Source organism: Falco biarmicus, chromosome 9, assembly GCF_023638135.1.
Source record: "Falco biarmicus isolate bFalBia1 chromosome 9, bFalBia1.pri, whole genome shotgun sequence".
NCBI lineage: Eukaryota > Metazoa > Chordata > Aves > Falconiformes > Falconidae > Falco > Falco biarmicus.
The window spans coordinates 53,470,975-53,493,878 of NC_079296.1; the positions used below are offsets into that span (position 1 = coordinate 53,470,975).

The following is a 22,904-nucleotide window of genomic DNA, read 5'->3' on the forward strand; positions in this document are numbered from 1 at the left end:
TGAAGAGTTTTATAGGTATTAAATATGAGCTTAAATGTGAGAAATGCCCTGCAGACAGGTCGTGAGCAGTGGGTTGACTTGCTGGGAAAGTTATACGTCCATCCCACTTTGGGGGCTTCACACCGCCTCTGGATTTTGCATCTCCATCCAGGAGCAGCAGAAAAGAAGTGCCTGGTAGCCCAGAAGGTGACAGAAATCTGTGCCCTGCCAGGAGGTACCAGCATCGCAGAACAGGTCTGTGTCTGAACCATGCAGAGCACTCGCAACCGCTCTGCCCCAGAGCTTGTGTCCCCTTGCCCGTGGGGTCTCGCATGGCCGGCGGTGCTGAGCAGCTGCCCAAGGAAGCCAGTGCTGTTTGCTGCTCAGCGCTGGGGTAGTAGGACCCCCGGCACTGGAGAAGCCTGGCAGTGGGCCAGATGATCTGCTTATGACGATTGCTTCAGGCAGGAACTTCAGTCATTCACACGTGTTAAATAACTAAGCTACTTTGCTGGGCTCTACCATTTGCAGCTGCTGATGCCAAAACCTTCTGTATTTGAGAAGCCTTGGGGGAGAAAGGCTGTGAGAGGCCAGGGGAGAGGCTCATCACCTGGCTCACCTTGACTTCAAGTTAATTGCAGAGCGTGGAGCAGTGCTACAAACCTACCCTCTTATTGGGAAGTATTATAGCAGCTCCCAGCAGCTGAAGGGGCCAACAAGAAAGCTGGAGAGGGGCTTTTAACAAGGACCTGTAGTGATAGGAGAAGGGGGAGTGGCCTTAAGCTGGGAGAGGGGAGATGCAGATGAGCTGTGAGGCAGAAATTGTTCCCCGTGAGGGCGGCGAGGCGCTGGCCCAGGCTGCCCAGAGCAGCTGTGGGTGCCCCATCCCTGGCAGTGCTCAAGGCCAGGCTGGATGGGGCTGGGAGCAGCCTGGGCTGGGGGGAGGGGGCCCTGCCCGGGGCACGGGGTGGGACTGGGTGGGCTTTGAGGTCCCTTCCAACATAAACCATTCTGTGGTACCATCATCCTCATGGCCCCTTGCAGGATCTGCTCATACACCCTCAGCTAACATCCCACATCCTCCCATCAGCTCTTTGCCAGTGGGTTCAGCAAATTGTAGTCCCATTTTCATAAAGTATGAATAGTTAAATACAAATATAACTACACACCTGCATGTCATTACACCAGTGTCTGAAGTGGTCTGGAGATGCTGAGCCTCTTTCCACAGCAGAGACCTCACTTTGCACACCGTAGTGTCTCTTCTCTATCTGGGGTATGCAGGTGCATATGAATTTCAAATCACTTGGAGGGTTTTTTTTTTTTTAAATGAAAGAGAAAATCTTAGTCTTCATTTATTTTTTTTTTAAACTGCAGAAGTTTCTAAAAGAACATTCTGGACTTAAAAACCTTGTCATGAGATAAGAATTGTTCTTACAATTTTTGTTGATAGGTGGGCAGGCAGAAAAGCAACTGATTGTATTAAATATTGAAAGGCAAACTCTGATAAAGGTAGAAAAAATAATGGATGAAATCCAACCAATAAATTTTCATGAACAATCAGAAGTGCATATAAATGAAATGATTTAGCCAGGTAATGTGTGTAATTTCAAGTAATCAGGATATGACACCTAAGGAGCTGGATTTGATGCCAGAACCTTTGGTGTATGCAAATTCTGTTATTTTGAGACACAAAAGAGAGAAGAATGCATGTGACATTTCTTGTGTGAAGTCATTCTTACACACATGGTCATGCAAAAGGATTGGCTGATATGTCAGAAGTTAGATATTAAAATAAATTAGAATATAGTGTGTAATTTAAATATGGCAAACTCCAGTGGTTTTGTCTGTCTTATTGGCTGCTTTTGAGGAGACTTTTTTCAGGATTAAACCGTAATTGCTGTGATTATTTGAATTCTAATTTTAGAGTTAATTTAGTTAATTGCCACAGACTAATTGCCTCAAGTTTGATTGACCTGAAAAATGTCCATTTGCTAGGTAATAACTGTCATGCCAAATGAGCGTAGGTGTGTTGAATTCAAAATAATATTTGGATTACTATTCGTGATATTTGCTGGATTCCTTTGTTTTGCTGAACTCTGGATACTTCTTAGGTCACTTGCTGTTTGTAATTTCTCACCATGTGTTTAGATTTCACTTTCTACCACTTGATTTTTTTATTTATTTATTTTAAATGAGGGGAGTTTATTCTAACATCTGGTGTTTTAGGAGGAATCACAGACTGATGTTTTTGGTGCAAACAACCCACATGTCAATCAGCTTTGCCAGAAAAGTATCGAATCCTTTGTTGGAGTGAATTACTGTGTTTAAGCGCCCAACCTTCAGGCTTACTTTAACTATTCTGAGTAGAAGAATAAACAGGGACTTTATTCCCACTTGATGCAGAGAAGTGATTCCCATTGCCATCACCAAAAGCCATGGGATAACAGCTGGTGCTACAAGGAGGAATCGCGCTGCCCCAAATTCCTGACATCCAGGTTGTCAGCGGCAAGCTCTACCGCTGGAAACTGGGGGGTCTTCACTGTCACAGTTTCAGAAAATGTAAGGGCTCAGCATTGCCTGGTAGTAAAATATAATCTAGGACCTAATGTATTTTGGGAGTTGCCTTCTCTTCCGCTGTTGTTTTAGAGCGTGGAGTGGTTTTCAAGATACTAATTTTAAGTGGGTTTCAAGATACTAATTTCAAGATACTAATTTTCCAATAAACTTGGAAAAGTCCTGGCACTGGCACAGTCTGTCCTGAGTTCTCAAGCAGTTTGTTTTTCATTGATCCTGATTTCAGAAAGAGTGCTGCTCCTCTTCTGCTTTCTACCCTCTTTGTTTGAAATGGTTGCTGTAACCTGCTGGTCTTGAGATGTCTATTTCTGGCTCTGCCTTTGCACGGTTGCGCCTACTGTGACCTTTTATTTCACCTTGTGCATGGAACAAGGCACCAAAATGCCAATCATATGCAATGTTAAACAGGCATCATACCCACTGCAGCTAGAAGACATCCACAGCCTACTGCCTACAATTTAAATGCAAAAACCAGTGAACCAAATGATACCAAGGGACAGTCGGTACACCTTTAGGCAGTATCCTAACGATGACCAAGCATGGGTTTCTGCTTAGACTTCTCCCAGATCAGTTCCCATGTATTGCCACATAGACATACAGGCACGCCACTGCATTTTTAAAAATAAATAAAACATGATAGTTGAAAAACACTTTGCATGAACCACTTCAGGAAGATACAGCAAACCACACATAGCAAGAAATGGGAAAGGAAGCCAGGCCCAAGTGATATCGTCTTGGAAGAGAAATTGAAGCAGTGGTTCAATGGCGAGGATGAGCAGACTGGACTTGAACAGTTTTTTACCCACCCCACCATCGTGTACACTGACACCTAGGAGCAGGCCAGGCCTGGCAATGCGTATGCTGCTGTGTGCATTGCCTTTAGTAGCTGATTAAACGCTGTAATTTGGTGGGAATTCACTATCCAACTTGCAAACATCACTGACAATAGCATAGCATACACTAGAATAGAACAGAATAGAATACAGCACAATAGAACATTTCATTTGGAAGGGATCTACAGTGGTCATCTAGTCCAACTGCCTGACCACTTCATGGTTGACCAAGCTAACGCATGTTATTAAGGGCATTTTCCAAATGCTTCTTAAACATTGGCAGACTTGGGGCACCAGCCACCTTTCCAGGAGGCCTTTTCCAGTGTTTGACCACCCTCTCGGTAAAGCAACGCTTCTTAATGTCCAGTCTGAACCTCTCCTGGCACAACTTTGAACCATTCCCACACATCCTGTCCCTGGATCCCAGGGAGAAGAGCTCAGCATCTCCCTTCCCGCGTCCCCTCCTCGGGAAGCGGCAGAGAGCAATGACAGGAAGAAACACTTCTGTCTTTGGTGCTCGCCTGCCAGGGCAGCTCGTTTCTGGGCTGTAAGGCACGTAGCTGAGGGGTCAGAGCGGCAGCGGCCGGGGGGATGTGGGCAGCCTCCAGCCGCAGCGCGGTGCGGGCAGGGCAGGCAGCAGCGCGGGCGGGTGCCGCTAGGTGGCGCTGCCGCCCCGCAGTTAGCCGGGGCTGCGCGGCTGCCGCTTTGAGCCGAAACCCGTTTTTGGCGGATAACTCGCCCTGTTTGTCATCCCCCGGGAACACGGCGTTGGGTGATGAACCACTCGGTGATGCCCGGGTGATGGGCGGTGGGCGATGGAGCGCACGATGGTAAGAAAAGAGGCTGGCACGGGTCCTGGCGAGGACCGCAGCATTTTAAACATCTATCTGGGACCCAACAACGCTGCATGGCTGCCCCTTGGTCATGCCATCGCAACACGTTCCTCACGTGTGAGTTCAGGTGGAATAGAAAGTTGTAAAAAGCTCCGCTCTCTAACAAGAAGTATTTTTCCTGCGGGTTAGGATGTCATAAAGGAGTTGTTAGGTTTGGGTGTTTACCAGGGATTGGGGCTTCCTAGTAAAAGGGCTTCTGAGAAGCAAAAAGAAGTCGGCATTACAAATATATTATGCTTAATTTCATGTTCTCGGGCGTCAGCTCAGCTGAGAAGGGGAGAATTTAATGAGCTCTCTGTAGACTTGTAAATTTGTACATTTAGAAAATACATGAAATAAATTCTCTTGTTTATGTGGTAGATGTCTAAAACTTACAGGAAAACTTAGCCAGCCCACACTGAAGTTTGCCACAAGGCACTAGGCTAGTACAAACACCATCACTCTGCAGGTCTGCTTCAGCCTGATGGATGCAAACACACGTTCCGCCTTTCCCTGGGGTTGCAGCTGTAGCTGGCACACAGGCAGGCAGTGAGCAGACGAGCAGTGCCACGGAAAACAAACCAGCCTTCCTGAGGAACAGCAGCCTCCACGGGCAGCCCCGCCGGAGATACCTGGAGGTCGGTTTGCTGCTGGATGTCTCTGGGTAATTAACAAGTGCAAAGAAATAACTTGTCAGTTTAATGTTTGGGGTTGTTTCCTGCACTCATTTCACTGAAATGGAAAGAATATCGTCACTCACGCTTCTGAAATTTGAAGACAGATCTGCTAAAAACATGCCTAAAGTAACTGGTATTCAGATTAATACCCTGTCAGTGGTATGAATCAGCTATTTCTAATTTTGCAATGTGCATATAGGAACACTCACTGCACATGTGACATAAGTAAGACAATGCTTTTCAATTCCTTTTTTTCCCACACAGTGAAGATGCAAATGCCTGTGATTCCTGGCAACTGGTTTGCTTTTCTTGAGCATTTTCCAAAAGCTCGGACAAACAAGTGCACCTCGCTGCACGGCCTGAAGTTCAGCGGGTTACTAAACCTTCCCTAGCATGGTATCGTGGCACGGTGAAGGGCCAGGGCAGGGGCTGCTGGCAAAGCCGTGCTGCCGCCGCGCTGCCCTGCTGCTGGGTACAGCCCGGGAGCAGCTTCTGGGGCGGCCCCGAGATGGTGGCTAAAGACAAATCCTCAGCATAAGCCTCTATGCTTGTGTATACATATGTATTTATATACATATATACATATATATGTGTGTGTGTGTGTGTGTGCAAAATGGGTCATAACGTTGATGGTCCAGGGCAGAAGCTATCCCACTGCCTGCCCTCCACTAGGCACAAACCCAGCCTCCTCAGTGCTTCTCACATCTCTGCAGCATCTGCTCCGAGCCTCTCCCAGCATACTGCATCAGACCTGCCATGGGAATGCTGATGCCAACCCACAAATAACACAGTTTAGAAAGAAATGGTTGGGCCGTAAGAATGGTATTGGAAAGGCAAAGGCCTGGTGATACAGATGTACTTTCACCCCTGCAGTCACAGACCCAAAATACAGATCAAGAATTGGAGATTGTTTTGTTTGTGTGAGATGCCACCTGAAGCATTTTCGTTCTCCACCACAGACCAGTGTCCCATTGATATTTGCCTATATATAGCTATAGCTACTCATGAAGCCATGTCTTTTATCTGTATTTCTGAGGAATGGTCTGAAATTTCCAAAGGACAGGCATAGTCTGTAGTACAAGAATATACAGAAAATCAGTTTAAGATCAATTCTCCATCAAATCATGAGGTGTCTTCTCTGAAAAGTGAAAAATTTTAGATTGTTTTCTTCTATTTTAATGCCAATGGAAGAAAACATAACCCAAGACTCTGATTTTACAGGAGAGTAAGAAATGCAGAAGATTTTATAGGACGTCACACTTAGGTCAAAAAAGTGAAAATCAAGTCATGCCCATGGGTTGGGTTTTTTTTGGTTTGGTTTTTTTTTTTTTTTTTTTTTTGCAGCTGCAATATTCCACCAAAGCTGTGTAGGTGCATGGTTTGCCATGGACCAAAGCAGAGTGCGAATTTTAGTTTAAAGTCAGTGTCAGCAGTAGCAGAAGCAGCAAATCCTTTCCTTCCCTTGCAGCCCAGCGTGTGGGCAGGGGGCTGAGGAAAGCCCAGCTCCCTCGCTGCTTTATTCCGTGTGGCATGGGGGCAGCAAGGCGCTGAGCACCGGCGGGGCACGGGGCAGCACCACGGCTTTCTGTAAGTGCTGGGAGCGTGTGGTTCGAGTTCAGGAGTTCAGTATTAGGGGTTTATACGTGCATGTAGGATGACACGTGCCTTTAGGAGTTATTTATAAAATATATTCTTATTTCCAAATGATAATTTTTTAATTATTTTTTTTTTGTAGTTAAGGGAAATGTGGGAGAGCGTATCAATGATGCACTGTCCAGGCATTTAACTGCTGGAAATCAAAGCTTGCTGAAGGAAGGGACAGTGGGGCCTGCTGGGCTGCCTTACCACAGCACTATGCATCCTGAGCAGGGCCCCGCGTCAGGGCAAGGATCGCTCGTGTCCATCAACGCTCAGAAATTGTTCGGTGAGGTACCAACCCGGGAGTTCCAGCTTTACCGCTGAAGCTCTGGCATCTCCCTGGCACTGGGATCAGGGCACCCTTAGCCTGCGCACACGCAACAACATCTGGGCACAGCTGGAAACGCCCTCTTTGCCCCAGCCCGCAGGGGCTGGAGGGAGGATGCCGGCACCTTTTTCCACTTTTCCCGACCAGCGGGTGGGTTCCCTGCGCCAGGACACGGCTCCCGCGGCCGCTGGGATCCCGCGCTCGGGCTGGGGGCCGGAGCAGGAGGTACCGCCGGTGCCTCTCGCCGCCCCGCCGTTCCCGAATTCTCACGGTTTGTCCCGGAGACTTTTCCGGGGCGGGGGGGGGGGGGGGGCTGGGTGGGAAGGCGGGGGCGCGGCCGTGCCCCCCGCGGGGCTCGGGGCGGGCTGGCTCCGGGGGGCGCTGCCCGCGGCGGGGCGCGGACACGCGTGGGGCGGGGGCGGCCCGGCCGGCCGGGGGGTCCCGCCCCGCTCCTCCGCCGGCGGCGGGCGCGGGGCCGCGGGGCCGCGGGCGCTATTTAAGCGGGCGGGCGCGTAGCGGCGCGCTGCCGCCGGGGCTGGCCGCCGGAGCATGCACGCCTTCGGGCCGCCCGCCCAGCCGCCGGCCCACGCCCGGGAGCTGCTGGACGCGGCGGCGTGCCCCGGCATCTACCCGCCGGGCCGGCCCCGGCCGCCGCCCGCCGCCAACCCCTACCTGTGGCTCGGCGGCCCCGCCGCGCCCTGCCTGCCCGCAGCCCCCTGCCCGCCGGGCTCCGCGGGCGCGGAGCGGCGCTGGCCGGCGCTGCCCCCGCCGCAGGAGTGCCCGCGCCCGGCCCGGCCGCCCTACTCGTACTCGGCGCTGATCGCCATGGCCATCCACAGCGCGCCGGGCCGGCGCCGCACGCTCAGCCAGATCTACCAGTACGTGGCCGAGAACTTCCCCTTCTACAGGCGCAGCAAGGCGGGCTGGCAGAACTCCATCCGCCACAACCTCTCCCTCAACGACTGCTTCAAGAAGGTCCCGCGGGGCGAGGACGACCCGGGTAAGGGGCTGGGGGGGGGGGGGGGGGGCGCGGAGGTCCCGCGGGGCGCGGAGGCCAACGCGCGGGCGGTCGCTGTCTCCGCAGGCAAAGGCAGCTACTGGACGCTGGACCCCAACTGCGAGAAGATGTTCGATAACGGCAACTTCAGGCGGCGGAGGAAGCGACGGGCCGAGGCCGGCGCGGCCGAGGGCGCCGGGGGGAGCGGCGGGGGCCCGCGGCCGCCCTGCCCCGCCGCTGCCGCCCCCCTCTACGGTCGCGCCGGGGCCCAGGCGTGAGCGCGGCCCCGGCCCCGCCGCGCTGCACCGGCCTCACCGGAGTGGAGCCCCTTCGCAGCGCCGACGTGTACGTGCTGGTACAGCGCCTGGCGGGACCGAGGGGGGGGCGCGGGGGGCCGGGCGAGGCCGTCGGGGCCGCCCGCGGGTGCTGCACTCCCTCCCCCCTCCGCCGCCGCTTCCCACCGAAACCTCGGAAAGGCCCTCACCGCCAGCCGGGCCGGTGGGCGGCCTGGTCCCCCGCCCCGCGACGGCCCGGCAGAGCGCCCCGCAGCACCCAGCGGGCCCGGGCCGGGTGCGGGTCCCCCCCCCCCCGCGGCCCTGCCGGCTGGGTCGGGGCTGGCGGGGGCCGGGTCCGCAGCCCGCACCCCCCAGAGGTGCCAGGAGCCCGGGATGCAGGGAGGGACAGAGGGATGTCCCCTCACCCCCCAGGACCCGCTCCCAGGGGGTACCGCGCTGGCATGCGGGGCACCCAGCCCCGCCATCCTCTGCAGCGTCTCTAAATAAACCCCCTTCATTTTGTCCAAACACACAAGATCATCTTTGTGTCAGCCTGCAAAGCTGATGATAATTTGTACGAAGAATTTCAGATTTAATCGAGCGTCCAAAATTAAGCCGGATCCCCGCTGAGGAGCTCTTTAATTGCTCACCGCCTTGGCGATCGCCGGTGGGGAGCGGGTGGCCCGTGGAGCGGGTGTCCCGCTGCAGCCCGGGGTGCTCCATCCAGGCACCTGCCGGCTTCCCGGGGCACCTGCTGCTTCTCCCTTGGTAAGAACTTTGCCGGCTGAACCACGGCAGCCGCACACGTGTGTGGGTTCTACCTGTTTTGTGAAGCTTTGGAAAAGCGCAGCGTGGCACCAGTGGGCTGCAGCCATGGCAGATATGTTTGGGCATTTTATTAATTTTTTTAAATGAAAGGGGTTTGGGCCACCCCTGCTTGCTTAGTAATGCCTGGTGCCCATTCCCTGCTTTTTGCTTTCCAGTCGTTTTCTGAAGGTCCGTGAGTTTGAAGAAAATGGAATTGTGAACTATATAATCTGTTGCCTCTCCTTTTGGGCTGTCTCCAGCCAGCTCTTCCTCACTTACGACAAAAATACAGCTTTCTTAAATAAAAACCTGAAAGTGGTGTTTACAAGAAAACAACTCCGAACAGAGTTTTGTGCATTATAATGGAACTATAAAGCAAGGTTGAAAAAAAACCCACATAAAACAAATTAAGAATGTAAAATGTGTCAGAGGTGCAAGTCCCCGATGGAGGGGAAGAATCAGCTGCACAAGCAAAGTTTTCCTTGCCCAAAATGTAATAGATAGTATTATAAAGTATCTGTTCTACAAATATCCCATTTCAGTAGACCTGGAGTGAAGGAAAAAGCCAAGTGAACTTGTCAGCCAATAACCTGTGTAGGTTTATTTAGACAAATGTCTTTTTTTTATTAATCTCCTATTTCAGAAAAAGCTTCATACAAGAAAAAATCATTTTTTATACGAGAAAAATCACTGTTCTGAAGTGGCTTTTAAAAATATTTCAGACAGAATCTCTTTGTATTGTTATTATCCAGGGCTATCGAGCAAGAAGACTTTTAAATTGCAACCCGTTTCCTTCTTAAAGTGCATAGAAACCTGTTCAAGGTTTCAAGCTCTTGTTTCAGCAGGGCAACTGTTAGCTACAACATTAAAGGGTGCAGGGGAAGTTATTTTTGCAATGAGTTGTGTTTTAAGCTGCTTTTTTTCCAGGTGGCTGAAGGTTGGGGTGAGCAGGGCACGTAGAGAGTGAAGAGGGCGGATAGCCTTGTATCGTTAGCAAAAAAAAAAAAAAGGGGCTTGTTGATTAATTTCTTGGTGAAAATAACCGCATGTTTCAGTTGGCATTCAAATTTTTAAAAGCTGCCTTTGGACTGTTAAATTCATTTGCCCAGGACTGGGCACACACTCTTAAATAGGAAGGATGGAGAAACTCGCCCTGGTGGATCTGGAGGACACTTCCCAAGACACGGTGAAGACCTTGACCTCAGGGCTGGGAAAGAAATTATTTCACTCAACCCACATTTTCTTTTGCTTCAGGATACAAAGTTCTGGATCCAACCATATGGGCTGCGCTCTGTATTTTCACCTTGAGACTTTGCCCTGGGGCAGTATGCCATTGTAGGACCCTGAAAATGCAAAAAGGAGAAACTACCCATGGCTGCAGGTGCTTCAGGCTTTCCCGGCATGGTCTTAGCAGCTCAGCTGGGTCCTGAATTGGGGAAGGCCATGGATAGCTCAGCGAAAGGACCACACTGCATTGCCAGTACTTTTCTTCAGGGACCATTTCAGGTGGTGATTCAATGTGTACTTGGAGGACATGATTTGTATTTCCTTGTGCTTCTGTTGTAATTCTATTTTTGTGTATCGGAAAGGAGCATTTTTTAAAATAAATTGGTCTAATTGGAGCAGAGAAGTTGCAATCCCTCTAAGCAAAAACGCCCTTGATGGAAGAACTGCATCAGGTAACAAGTCTTTGGGCTAACTGGACAGCTGCAGACTTCAGTGAAAAAGGGGGGTGGGATGCTGGGATGGGATGTGGTCCAGCCTTGCTTGGGCCAGACTCCAATGGAAGCCCAGAAACGGTCTCGTCTAGTCCTCAGAGCGCAAACTCTGGAGACTGGCAACCCGTGGCTGCCTTGCTGAGCCATGCCAGCCTCAGCCCTGAGCAGTGTGGGGACACGCCGGGCTGCAGCCTTGCCGTTGCGCTGCCCCAAGCTCCACGCTCGTCCCCGCTGGGCATGGCTGCGGGAAGGTGAGACGGGTTGTTCCTGGGGGTTTGGGGTGAGTCACGACGTAGGGAATCAGAGACCACTGAGCAAATGACCTGGCTGCTGCTTTCCAGTCACGCCCTGTCCTTACTGCTGCCAGGAGGGACTGGCTGCAGGGCATCCTGAAGGGGATCCCAGGGCTCCTCGGGTTTCACTGGCTTTCTATAAACTGAACTGATGGAGACTGGTGGCCCCACAGCTGCCTTTCCCAGGCCCCGCTGCTGAATATGGCAGGTCACCTCTGCGTGCATCTCCCCGAGTTATTTCTCCTTGCAGCCGCGTTGTGACTGCAGCAGATCTGAGTGTGGCAGAAGATACTTCAAGTGTTTGCATGTAAGCTGAGAGCAGTTTCCCCAAGCTCCTGCCCTAAGCTGTGAGGTAAGGTGGGCTCTTCTCTGGGGGCCCGCGGGCAAGGAGCCGACTCAGGAACTTGGACGAGGCTCCTAAGGAACCTGTCCACGTTGGCAATGCAGAAGGGCTGAGGAGCTGAGCTTTTTCACTTGGAAAGTTAACACAGCTGGAGTGTCCCGAGGTGTGTGGTGCCACAGCAGCCTGACACACTCCCTGCCGTGACACACAGGCTGGATGACTTCCTACCACACGTTTGTGTGAGCTAAAGCTTCTGACACCATTTTCTTATTCTCCCCATCTTCTCAAACTCATTGTATAATCCAAGTGATCCTATGCAATAGCCAAATGACCAGACTTGGTCTGAAAAAAAAAACAAACCCACCACAGGAGTTCCTCTGGGTCTGGGAAAGAAAATAAGCGCAAATGTGGGCACAGTGGGTCTGGACCTGGTGGTGGGAGCCTGCTTCAGTGCGGAAGGAGGAATGCCAGCCCAGGAAATGGTGAAATGAGAGCAAGGGACTGCTAAATGCAAATAGAGGCCAATGCATGCCCAGTGACCCATCTCTGCAGACAAAAAAGCTCAAGGTGCACCTTAGCCGATAGCCTCAGCTACGTGGTGAGGGTGGTCGAAGTGTGGAATGGCATAAAGTTTGTGCATAAGTGGTGAGAAGTCTAACATGAGTAAGCATACAGGATGCTCTTGCAGTTAGATGCAATTTCTGATATCTCCTGATCTTGGGAATGTTAGAAATCTACCCCTTGCTGAAGTTTAGAGCAACTTGGTGCCCACTGCAGTGTTAATTCTTCAGGGATAGGTGTCACATCAAGGCAACAGCATCTTTTCTCCATTTTCCCCACAACAAACTGGAGGTAGGATGGAAAAGGTTTCACTAGTTGAGGGAGTACCCAGACAGAGCAAGAAATTGTGTTCATGGTTCATTTCAGCCAGGACACACTGGAGAATTGGACTTAGGGTAATACATTATGGAAGAGTTTGGGAAATATGGTACCTCCACTTTCTACACTGTGCTTTTTACACGGGCTGTTGTAGCACTGGCAACAAATAACAACAGCCTTGGTTCATTATTCAAGGATAAACCTATGGAATTAAGGAAATAGACTGTTTCTTTATCCACTGAGAGTTCAAAAAGATAAAAAAAGCCGTGATTCCTTCTCCCTAGAGCAATGTGTTGGTCCATATAAGAAAGAGAAGGGACTGTCATATAATCGTAAATCATTTTTTTGGGTCCAGGCAGTGATGTACTGCTTGCAAGGTTACGCCATGGCTGGTGGGTTAGCAGTTAATGTGCTGAATATTTAATTGTTGGACTGCGGTTTGAGCTCAGCTTCAGGTCTGAAGCCAAGCGAGTTTGGAGGGCTCGCCTCTACTCTTAGCAGACAATAGTTGGCTTCACAAAGAACAACCATGCATCGCTTGCTTATCATCCCTGGCAGTTTTTCCTCACGAAAAGGGTTGGACAAAGCTTGTGGAGTGCATAATGACCTCTGGCTCATAAGGGTGCAGGGGATTTTAGTTGCGTGCAAACAGTGCCTGTGGGGTGTCTGCTGAATTAACTTGGAGGAATGGAAAGGTCTGATGGCGAGTTCCCAAAAACACATGCCGTCTGTCCCTGCGAGTCTCGCTGGCTAAGCAGGGGAAGACAGACAGTAGCTGGAAAGGAGAGATGGAGTTTTCATTTCTTAAGAAATTAGTCTGTGAATTATTTTACTAGGTTTAATTCCGTATGTTTTAGTCCTAGTGATATTTTAATCTAATTGCAAAAGCAATAATTATCGATTTTTAGAGTGATTATTACATTGGAGGAGTCCATAATAAATGCAAACAGGATGTGATAAATCAAACTTCTTTCTATTTTTTATTCAATTTTCCATCAGCTCTGATACTTGCGTGCAGTTCATCCTTGCTAAGCATTATGATTTCCCCCTGCTTTACTCTATTACAGCGTTGCTTCCCAGGGGTTTTATTGGCAGTATAGAGCAGGGATTATCAAATTTTATATAGCTATACTGTATGGGTAAAATCAATACGTAAGCCAAGTTTCCACATTCTAGTCACTGCCTTGGAGTCAATAAGGCAAGGGCTGAAGGGAAAGCAAGGCTTGTGTACTCATTATGTAAAAATAACAGGAGACTCATCCTTTTCAGCTGGTGGTATAGAAATTCACACTGCAGGAGATGGTGCTTCTACTTCTGGTAGCACCAGAGAAAAATTACGTGGGCAAATATATAGTGAAAGCAGGTTAGATGTGAACATCATCTTGTAACCTGTAGCAATTCATCTCTGTCCACTGACTCTGCTTCCCCGGGCTCATGCTGACTCCGTGTCCTGGGAGGACCCAGGGACCAGACGCTGCTTCTGCTTCTGCACGTACAGATTTGCACACCACCAGCCCCTCTCCCTGCGCTCCCAGGAGACATCCAGTGCAGCAACTGCATCCCAGCCCCGAGCATCTCCCCGATGATGAGCCTGGATTGTACCGCTTTTGCAGGGGGAGTAACGCTCTGCAGGGACAGCAAGAAATGCCTCTTAAACAGTGCAAGGGAACAACCCCCTGTGTGAACGCGGGGTGCTTGTCCCTGCTCTGGACACTCAGGGATGGGATTTCGTGTGGGCACCCAAATTTGCCAAGGCCAGCTGTCTGTCCCACCGTTAGGCAGGGGATACTGGAGATGCTGAGTTGCTCTGAATAATACCATGTGCTGACTCAAAAAGAGAGACACAAGTTTTGGAGGGCACCAGTTCCAGTAAGTGCTGCATTAGGTGTTGCAAAAGTGGGGGTGGCAGAGGGGAAATGCTGTAATGAAGTAGTGGAAAAACTGAATTATAATAAGAGCGCTGACTGGTATTGGCTTTAAGATCGTATGGCTGTAATAGGGGCTACAGACTCATCCTGCCTGCAGCAGCAGCATTTACAGTGCCCTACTCATACCTACTGAAAAGGATTAGTCTGTTCTTTTCACAAGATCAAACTGACTTTTTTTCTTTCAAACTGACAACTTAGCTATGATTTTTTAATATTTTTTTTTTTAAGGAAAATGCTTCTTTATTACCTGTATAACCAGGCAGAAGAATTATTTTTTTTAATTGTTTTGTGTTAGGGTAATTACTGCTGAGTTTGCTGTAAGATTTCATACTATTTTCTTTGTTAACAGCTTAGTTCATTTATGACTATCAGGGTTTGATAGAACTGATACGATTTATTTTATTTTCATTATGACCTCAGCTTGCAAGGTGTTGCTGCTCATGCTGAGTCCAAAGACATTTTAGGCTTATGAGTTTTCTATCATTTTGTTAAGATGAACTCATTAATTTTTCTTCAGACTAAGAAAAGCCAATGCACAAAACCATTTCAGCTGCTGGACAGTTGGTCACTACCATGGCTATCCAATCACTTCACCACAGATGATCAGCATAGACTCTATGCTGTGTTAGTCATGACTTTGTAAAATAAAGTTAGTTGTTTGCTGTTCATGTCTAGATGCTGGTTGGTTTGGTTTTTCTTTTTCCTTAAAATGTTTTGTGTAACTTTTAACTGATCAGTAACTTTTAACTGATCAGGAATTTTATAAATTGTCTTAAAACTCTACCCTGGAGCTTCTCATTTACATTAAGACCATTTTCTAAGGACTGAATGTAATTAATATCTATTTAAAGTTCTTTACGGTGCCCAAGTGTGTAGGCGAGCATTCTGCAAAGGGATTTGCTCAGTTGCTATCTTGTAACATGTAAAATAGGAGCAAGAATAATGGACAGCTCAGCTTCACTCACTTTTTCCTTCATAGTTTCTGAAAGAAAAGCACCATCCAAAAAGCAAACAAAAATATACTCAGGAAAGCTGTTTGGGGCAAAAATATCCTTCCTGTAAGTGTCTTTTCTGGCACTGTAATAGCTGTGTTTGGACAAAAATGTATGTATCCGTGCTGAGGTTCACAGACTATTACCGAGGAGGAGGCTTACTTTCAGGGAGAATTCTCGATAAATTGATTCCTCAGTTCAGCCTGTGTTTGCTTTTTTCTTAGACCCTGTAGGTTTTGGCTTGCACTCAGTTTTTGGACAAAGCCATTTATCATGTCATGTTTGACTTCTGCCTGCTCTCTGCTCAAGTGGCCGGGGCTGCCCAAGGCACCCATTAACTGCACACCTGCCCCAGAGCCGCTCCGGCCGCCGGGAATTACCCCGGGCTGCTGGCTGGGAACCCTTTTGCCCTGATAAGCCTTGGGGCACATCGGTTGGGCTTGCAATGAAGAGGGAAACAGCCTTAAGAAGGAAGAGTTTTAATACTTTAATGGAAGGTTTCAGATTCATATGAGCAATTTTAAACTACAGGCTTGCTTTTTTTTTCTTTTTTTCTTTTTTTTTTTTTTAATTACATAGCCTGGCCCTCCAGGTTCCCCTTGTAAACTTGCTGGGGCTGATGGCATTCCCTTACATTTCTTTTTCCCACTTTGGTTTCTATAATTAAGCACCTCATGGTTTGTTAAGATACAATACATGAAAAAAAGGGTTTTAAAGCTGTTGATTTACGATGGGAAGCCAGGTAATCACAGTTTCTTACTACCTGCTACATACAACCTTACAGGAGAGGTTTGATCCATTTTTTAGAGGAAAAAATTGTTCAGAAAATCACATGTATTAAGAATAGCATGCGCTTAATTTAATTCCCACTGAAGCAGTTAGATTTCATTATTTAAAGTCAAGGAGTTGCTTTAAGTGTTTCCCTGACTGAGCTTATATTGTGAGTGGGTGCATTGGACTCATCACAAAAACTGGAACCCATGACAAAAACTCACAGAAGAAAGCTTCAACCCCCTTCAATGCAAGCAGGTTAACAAGGCATGACCCAAGCAGCGTCACCTCCATTTCTGCTGGCTTGCTAGAGCGCTCAGCGCTTTCCTTGTGGGTAGTGGCTGTTACTCAATTAATGCTTCCTTTTTTCTTCAGCTCTCAAGTACTAGCCATTGGCAAGACCGCAGTAAAGGAGAAGACATTGTCAGGTAATCTCCCCTTCTAAAGAAAAATCTATACAGGCAGAAGTAAAGTCTGCTGACAGTAAAAGGCCAGTATGAGTGTGGGCTCCAGCAAACTGCTTGCCCAGGTCTCCTTAAATTATATCACGATAAAGAAAACTTGCCCTTCATTTGTCAAAATTCATTAATAGAAAGGCACATGCAAGGCAGCAGAAACTCTTTGCCATGAAGGTTAATAGCCTAAACTCTTCTGATTTTAGGTTATTAAACTCTTAATAACCTAAACTCATCTGTTCACCCACAGCTGTGCCTTTGCTCATGGTCCGGCCAAAGCTCTCCATACCTGCACCATGAAGGACATCCCAGGTGAGGGCTGGTGTCAATACTACTATGTCCATTGGCCTTGCAAACAGGTTTGGAGATTTCCTTTCCTCCTGGTCCACAGGCACCATCCAGTTGACCCTGGACCTCAGGTCTCTCTCACACATCAACATCCTCCACATCCCGTCAAGGAACTCGCTGTGTGCCCCTTTCCTCGGAGAGGAGGGCTCCCTCCTGCCTCCCTGCTGCCCTGCACCTCCCCGCACACCGGTCAGGCAGTGTGCTTCCACTTTGCGAGACAAGGTCGTTAACGAAGGTACTGACAAGGTTGTGCCCTAGACCCAGCCTGAAGCGGTGTTAATGTGTATTTGCCGTGGGAACTGAGTGCTGTGCTGCCCTGCCCTGCCCTGCTAAGCCACCCTGGGAACGCGCCAGTATCACCCCAAACTGTCCGAGTGCCCACTTGCCCATTTGACACCATTTCTTGCCACTGGGTTCTTTTCTTTGGTGACATGGTGCATCCCTCCCCTTCAGCACAGGAGCCGTTGCTCGAGTGAGGAGGCAATACTGAGTTTTCAAGTTCTAAAATGGCAGAATTACCCAGCAGCAAGTGGAAAATCAAGAATTTACCCTGGTACCTTACAGCACCAGTACTGCACCAGGCTAGCGTCTGAAACAAGACAGCTTCCCACACCGTGCAGCTTGCTCCCAGTTTATGACGGCGCGGTGGAGCGCTAATTCTAGTCCTGCCATGTCAGCAGACTGCAGCCCCTGTCCCTGTGCACAGGGCAAGCACACGCTTAACTTTTCTATATCCCGGCACTAATGTCACCTCGTGGGGACTGCACGTAATACATTAAAGTACTGCTTTGTCTTTAGCTGTGCAAAGGGTTTCTTCGAGACGTCGAGCCCAAGCCATGAGTACAGAGGAAAAGTGGTCAGATTGCCGGGACAGAAAGTGCAATTATTCCAAATAATAGGATATTTTAAACAATCGGATGCAACCTTAATCTTTGCTTTAAACACACAAATCTCTTTTCATAAGGTATGTAACTTTTAATAATTACACGTCTTGAAAAACTACATCAGTTGTGGGTTTTATCCATCTAAATTTAAATGGAAAGGTATAAGTGGCTGACTGATGCTAACATTTCTTTTTAGCTCTCAGAAAAAGCGGTATTAAGGATACAGAAAAAAGCGACTTTTTTTCTGTAGCGCTAAGGTATGGCTCATTAACACTGCAAGTCAAGTTTCTGCTTGTACGGTATAAAGCTTTGTTTCATAACGATACATTAGTCACAAATTTTGATACTTTAATGCAATATTCCCTTTTTCAACAACTAATTACTACAATTAGCTTCCCGCGTAGTAAATTCCTTCTTCCTCCCATCTCCCAGCCACGAGCCTGTGACAACAAGCATAGAGCTGAAAAAAGACTTTTGTCATTGCCGCTTAGTCCTTGAGAGGGGTCTACAGAGAAACGACCCTTAGCTTGTTAATCGGGAGGATTTTTTTAGACACCTGTTACTTAAAATTTGTCTGGGAGCCTCGAGGAGGAAAGCAAAGGCTGAGCGGGCTCTGGGAGAGCCCCTTGTTGTTTGCACGGTCCCTGGCAGTGTGCTGGGCACGAGGGCAAAGCCTCGCTGCTGCAGGGAGGAAAAGCCGGTCCTCGCCCCGCTAAGAGCCGGTGACATGCATCACCCGGCCGCTGCGCCCGATGGCTCTCTGCAACCCTAACCAGCATCCCTGGCACTGCCCCAGCCCTGCCGCAGGAGGCTGTGGCTCTGGGGGGCGGCGTGGCAGCAGAGGACGGTGCTGCCAGCCTTGGAGGCAATAGCAGTCATTTTCTGGGGGGCAGTGGAGGAGCTGCAGACCCGGACACCTTGGGCCAGACTGGCCAAGTCACTCTACATGCATTTTCAACTGAACTTTTCCCTGCTTTTTTCCATGATGCTTGAATTTCAGTACTCATTTGAGATGCAACTCAGCAGATTTTCTGTTCTCTGGGGATAATTCCTGCCTCGCATCTCGATTCCTGCCACATCCTGCTTTGCCCAGTCCTGCAAAGATGTTTAGGCTTATTATGCCTGTCCTACATGAAGTCACAATAAAGTTATATTCCACTGATGCGTTTGATGAAGGAAGAGGTCCAAAGCCACTTAGGACACAACAAAGCCAGGATGCGGCCAGGAGCAGGAGCCTCTCAGCTCACTCCAGCCGTGCACGGACAAGGAGAAGAAGCTTCATCCCGGCGTTTGCCTGTAGGATTTCCTCCAAAAACGCTTGGCAGCCCAGGCTTTGTGTTTGAAAGGTCCTATTTCCCCAATTACGGAGGCAGAATGTGTTTGTTTTGTAGGAGAGGCAGTGCTTTTGGGGTTTAGTCAGATCTTGCCAGGAAGACACAGAAATCGTTAAGCTGATATGTAATTGGGAGTGAGAGGGCGCTTTCTAAAAAATAATGAGTAAGCAAAGTTTAATTGAGGTGAGGAAAAATATAAAAGCTGGAGCTGGTCCTTCAAGTGGTGAGATTAAGTCTCAGCTGCTCTTCCCATGGATGAATTTTTAATTAAGTATAATCTGACTGCGTTACAGATAGAAGATGAAACAAAATACTCTGATGAATCCAGTTAGATGGCCAGATCACATCCACTTCATCCCTTCTTCACTCTTCCCTGTGAAGCACTGCAAGAAATTTAAATCATTTAAACCCTTTTGGTTCAGAGTTGTAGTGTTCTTCTGGCATGGCACCTCTTGCCCAGGGACGTGCAGACAGCTACTCCTGGTCACCAGCTCACTAACATCCACCTTAAAACTGGTTCCTTCCTTTCTCACACCCAGTTTCATTATTTCAGTCCTTCTGATCGTTATAAACATTCCTCCATTTTCTGATGTAAATTCAGTTATAACTGTATTGGAACATTTCTTTCTTCTGCTAGGACAAAATTTTCCTTCGGTTAGATAGTTCTCCCCCTCTGGTATTTTGGCTTTCATCAGAATGGAAGTCTTTTCCCCTAAAACAAGCTTGCTGTTCTCCTAGGTGCTGCAGTTGGCATTTTCTGTACAAGTTGATACCCCCCTCCCTTCAGGTTTGGTTACCAAAATAATTGCACTGTGCTGAATATGAAAACACTGGCTTTGTAAAGTTACATTTCGCCATTTTTGTGCTTGGTGTTTGGCCCTTCTCCTTCTAGATAACATGGGAACAGCAAATGTCAATAGCTGGCCCCTACGCAGTGCCATGCTGGGGGGGTCCTGGGGTGCCTCCCCCTCCCCTCCAGCGTGATGTGCGCTTTGTGTCCCTTTCAGCCTGAAACATCTTGAAATATTTTCTAATTCTTGTACTCATTTCCCATTTTCTCAATTCATTTTTCATGTTACAACGGAGTGATGAAGCATAGATAGATCTATTGTATTTTTCGAGAAGGAAACAAGTTACCTTAACAAAGATAGATAAATTGATCTAGTATTATATCCCAGTTTCCATTTATCCTTGCATATTTACTGGAGCACTGGTTATATTCCCATCCACATTGCCCTTCCGACTCACCATCTTCCATGTAATAACTCTTTTGCCTTTAAAATAATACTTGCACAGTCCAGATAATGGAGGAAATGAAAGCAGATAAAACATGGAGCACATATTGACTACGTCTATAAAGTTAAGTAGTGCCAGAGCACAGCCAGAGACACGGGAAGGGTACTGGTCTATACTGGTGCTTTGGCAGAGCAGTCCCTGGTGCAGAGGCACTGCACAGGGCCCTCCCAGCTGGCAGGATGGAACCCAGACACGGCTGCCAATGGCTTACCTGGGTTGTATTCTATGTGCAGCTAACAATTTGGGCTCATCGTGATGAAACTAATTGGTGTCGTAGCCCAAGTGCCAAAAGCTGCGAGCAGCTGAGTTCATGAGGCATTAGATCATTTCTAACATCGCTCCGTTTCAAACTGGGTGCTTCTCTAGAGATGGCAGAATCTCTTGTGCTGGAAAGAGTAAACTGTACCCACTGTAATTAGTGTTAAAAGCACTTTTGTCCTCATCATCAACATGTCATCTCGGCGACAAAGGAGAAACAGATTTGGGATGCTCGGCGCTGACCTGCATGGATTCCCCTGCCAGCCAGGGTGGACTTCTGGCTGCTGGGAGAGCAGAGAGGGGTGGATAGGTGGTGGTGGTGCAGCTCCTGCCTATCATCAGCGATCCCTGAGTGGGGCAGTCATCTCAGAAGTATTTCAGATTAAACTGCTGACTGAGACAGAAGTGTGTGTAACTCCAGAAAAACACACAGAGCTGGGGGTGGTGTGGTGTAAGGGCTTAGTAGCAACACCATCACTGAGGAAGTGCAGGTTGTAATCACAGACTGGAGCTTGAAAGGGGCCGTGAACTAAGGACTTCTTGAGGGTTTTGTGGTGGTCCACCTGAGAGGGGCCAAACAGTCTTCAGACCCTAGACAGCAGGCATTTCAAGTTGGTCCGGACTGGAAAGTTGATTTCCATGCTGGGAATCTACCAAGTATCAGCCACGCGGTGCCCTCGGAGCCCTGGTGGTGCCTCTCGGGAGGCTGGAGGGCTCCTCCGAGCAGGGGAGAGACTTTCCATCAGTATGAGATTTTTCACTCCATATTGAAGTTTGACCCAGACCCTGTAATTCGTGGTTTCCTTTTTTCCAAGCGTAGGAAAAATCATGTGCTTCTCCAGAGTTTCCCACCTATGTCTTGGAAAGTTGAAAATGATTTTGTATTTTCAAATATCCAAAGTGCTGGGGAAGGCTGCAGAGCCTTAACCTCGGCCCCATGCTGGGGTGCCAGGAGCAGCAACGCTGCCTCTCCTCCTGCCCAGGACACCCCACCAGGTACCTGCACTTCTCACCGGCGTGTAACCTTACAGACGGATACTTTTTGAGTCAGAGGTTAGCTAAATGCATCACACATCATTCAGGTTTGACACTTATAATGCTGTATTCTGGAAACAGTTAATAGCCAAGAGTACAATGAGGACTTTTATAAATTCAAAGTGACCCAAATCATTACGATATCTTTTACCAGTAGTCATCAATTTTCAGAGTAAGTTCCAACAGTTTTCTCTTGCTGCCTATAAAATAACCGAACAAAAGGGTTTGCTAAAGGGGTGAGATATTTCATGCTTCTGAAATTTTCTCACACTCTTGAGATCCTGAAAATAATACGCACTCTCCATATTTCTCACTGCAAATGACACCAGAAACTCGTTAATTCACCTCATAAAGAAATACAGGTAAAAATTATATTCGCTCCTTCTGCCTTCTGATCAGCTAGATGATGTGATGTAGGAGACTGGAATGCCTCTTGAAATCCTAGATACGTTTCATTGCATTTATATTTCACTGACTCAAGTTGCTCAGATGACTGTCCCTCGCTGCTGTGCCCACAGCAGTGCCAAGCCACTGCCACTGAGATTTAGGTCTTCTGTGTCACGTCTCTTAAGGCAAAGCCCTTCTTTCGAGAGACGTGAATGACTATGTCTTGCCCAGAAGATATTTCTGGTAGGTATCAGTGAACTCAAAATTCAGGAACCTAGAAGCAGAGAGTTACATGGGTTTCTTCAAACTTGGAGGCAGGGGGTGGGTGGGGGTGGGGGCAGAGAAAAAAAGAAAGGAAAAAAGAAGGAAAATAGAGCACTGGGAGTAGAGAGGAGGCACTGAAAATAATTCATCTGGCTGTTAAAAAATATAAAGTCAGCCAAAGGCTGATTAGTAGCTGTGGTACAAGGGTGGTCCCATTAGGGGTGTAACATCATTTTGATCTTGATGTATTTTTGTGGAAGAAAAATTATCCAGCAGCAAGGATGGAATTCTTAATGCAATAAGTATTTCATTAAGTACTCTTAATGAAAGGGTTTGGAAAGCAACAGAATGAAAAAGCTCTGAAAAAATACAAATATATAATGAGGAGCTGACTCCTGCCCTGGAGATGAAGGCAGGGGACAGCAGAGTCGAGAGGACTGTCTGTGTAAATGAGGCACTAGTGGCTTTGGCTGGCACCTCCAGGGCTTCGGAAAGACACTCTCAAGGTAATACACTGTCAATTAACTTTCCCTTTCCCCAGAGGATGTTAGCGTCCGGTTGTTTTTAGACCTAGCTAGAAAATTGGGTTTAATTCTCTTTCCTGAGTTAAGATTTCACATGTGGGAAAGCTGAGGTGAGGGTGAGACCCAGGATTTGTCTCCAGTAATGTCAGCACAAGTAGGTTGTCGGGGAATTTCTGGCAATAGAAATAAAGTTATTAACTTTACCTGTTGTTGGT

General features: G+C 48.2%; 1 protein-coding gene across 1 annotated transcript; it reads left to right on the forward strand.

The window, feature by feature from the left end:
• Positions 1–7,337: 7,337 nt before the first annotated feature.
• FOXI2 (forkhead box I2) lies at positions 7,338–10,602 on the forward strand. The gene is made up of 2 exons (XM_056352885.1): positions 7,338–7,901; positions 7,986–10,602. Exons 1-2 carry the CDS (start codon positions 7,451–7,453, stop codon positions 8,174–8,176), a joined length of 642 nt encoding a protein of 213 aa, XP_056208860.1. The 5' UTR covers positions 7,338–7,450; the 3' UTR covers positions 8,177–10,602.
• The last annotated feature ends 12,302 nt before the right edge of the window (positions 10,603–22,904 follow it).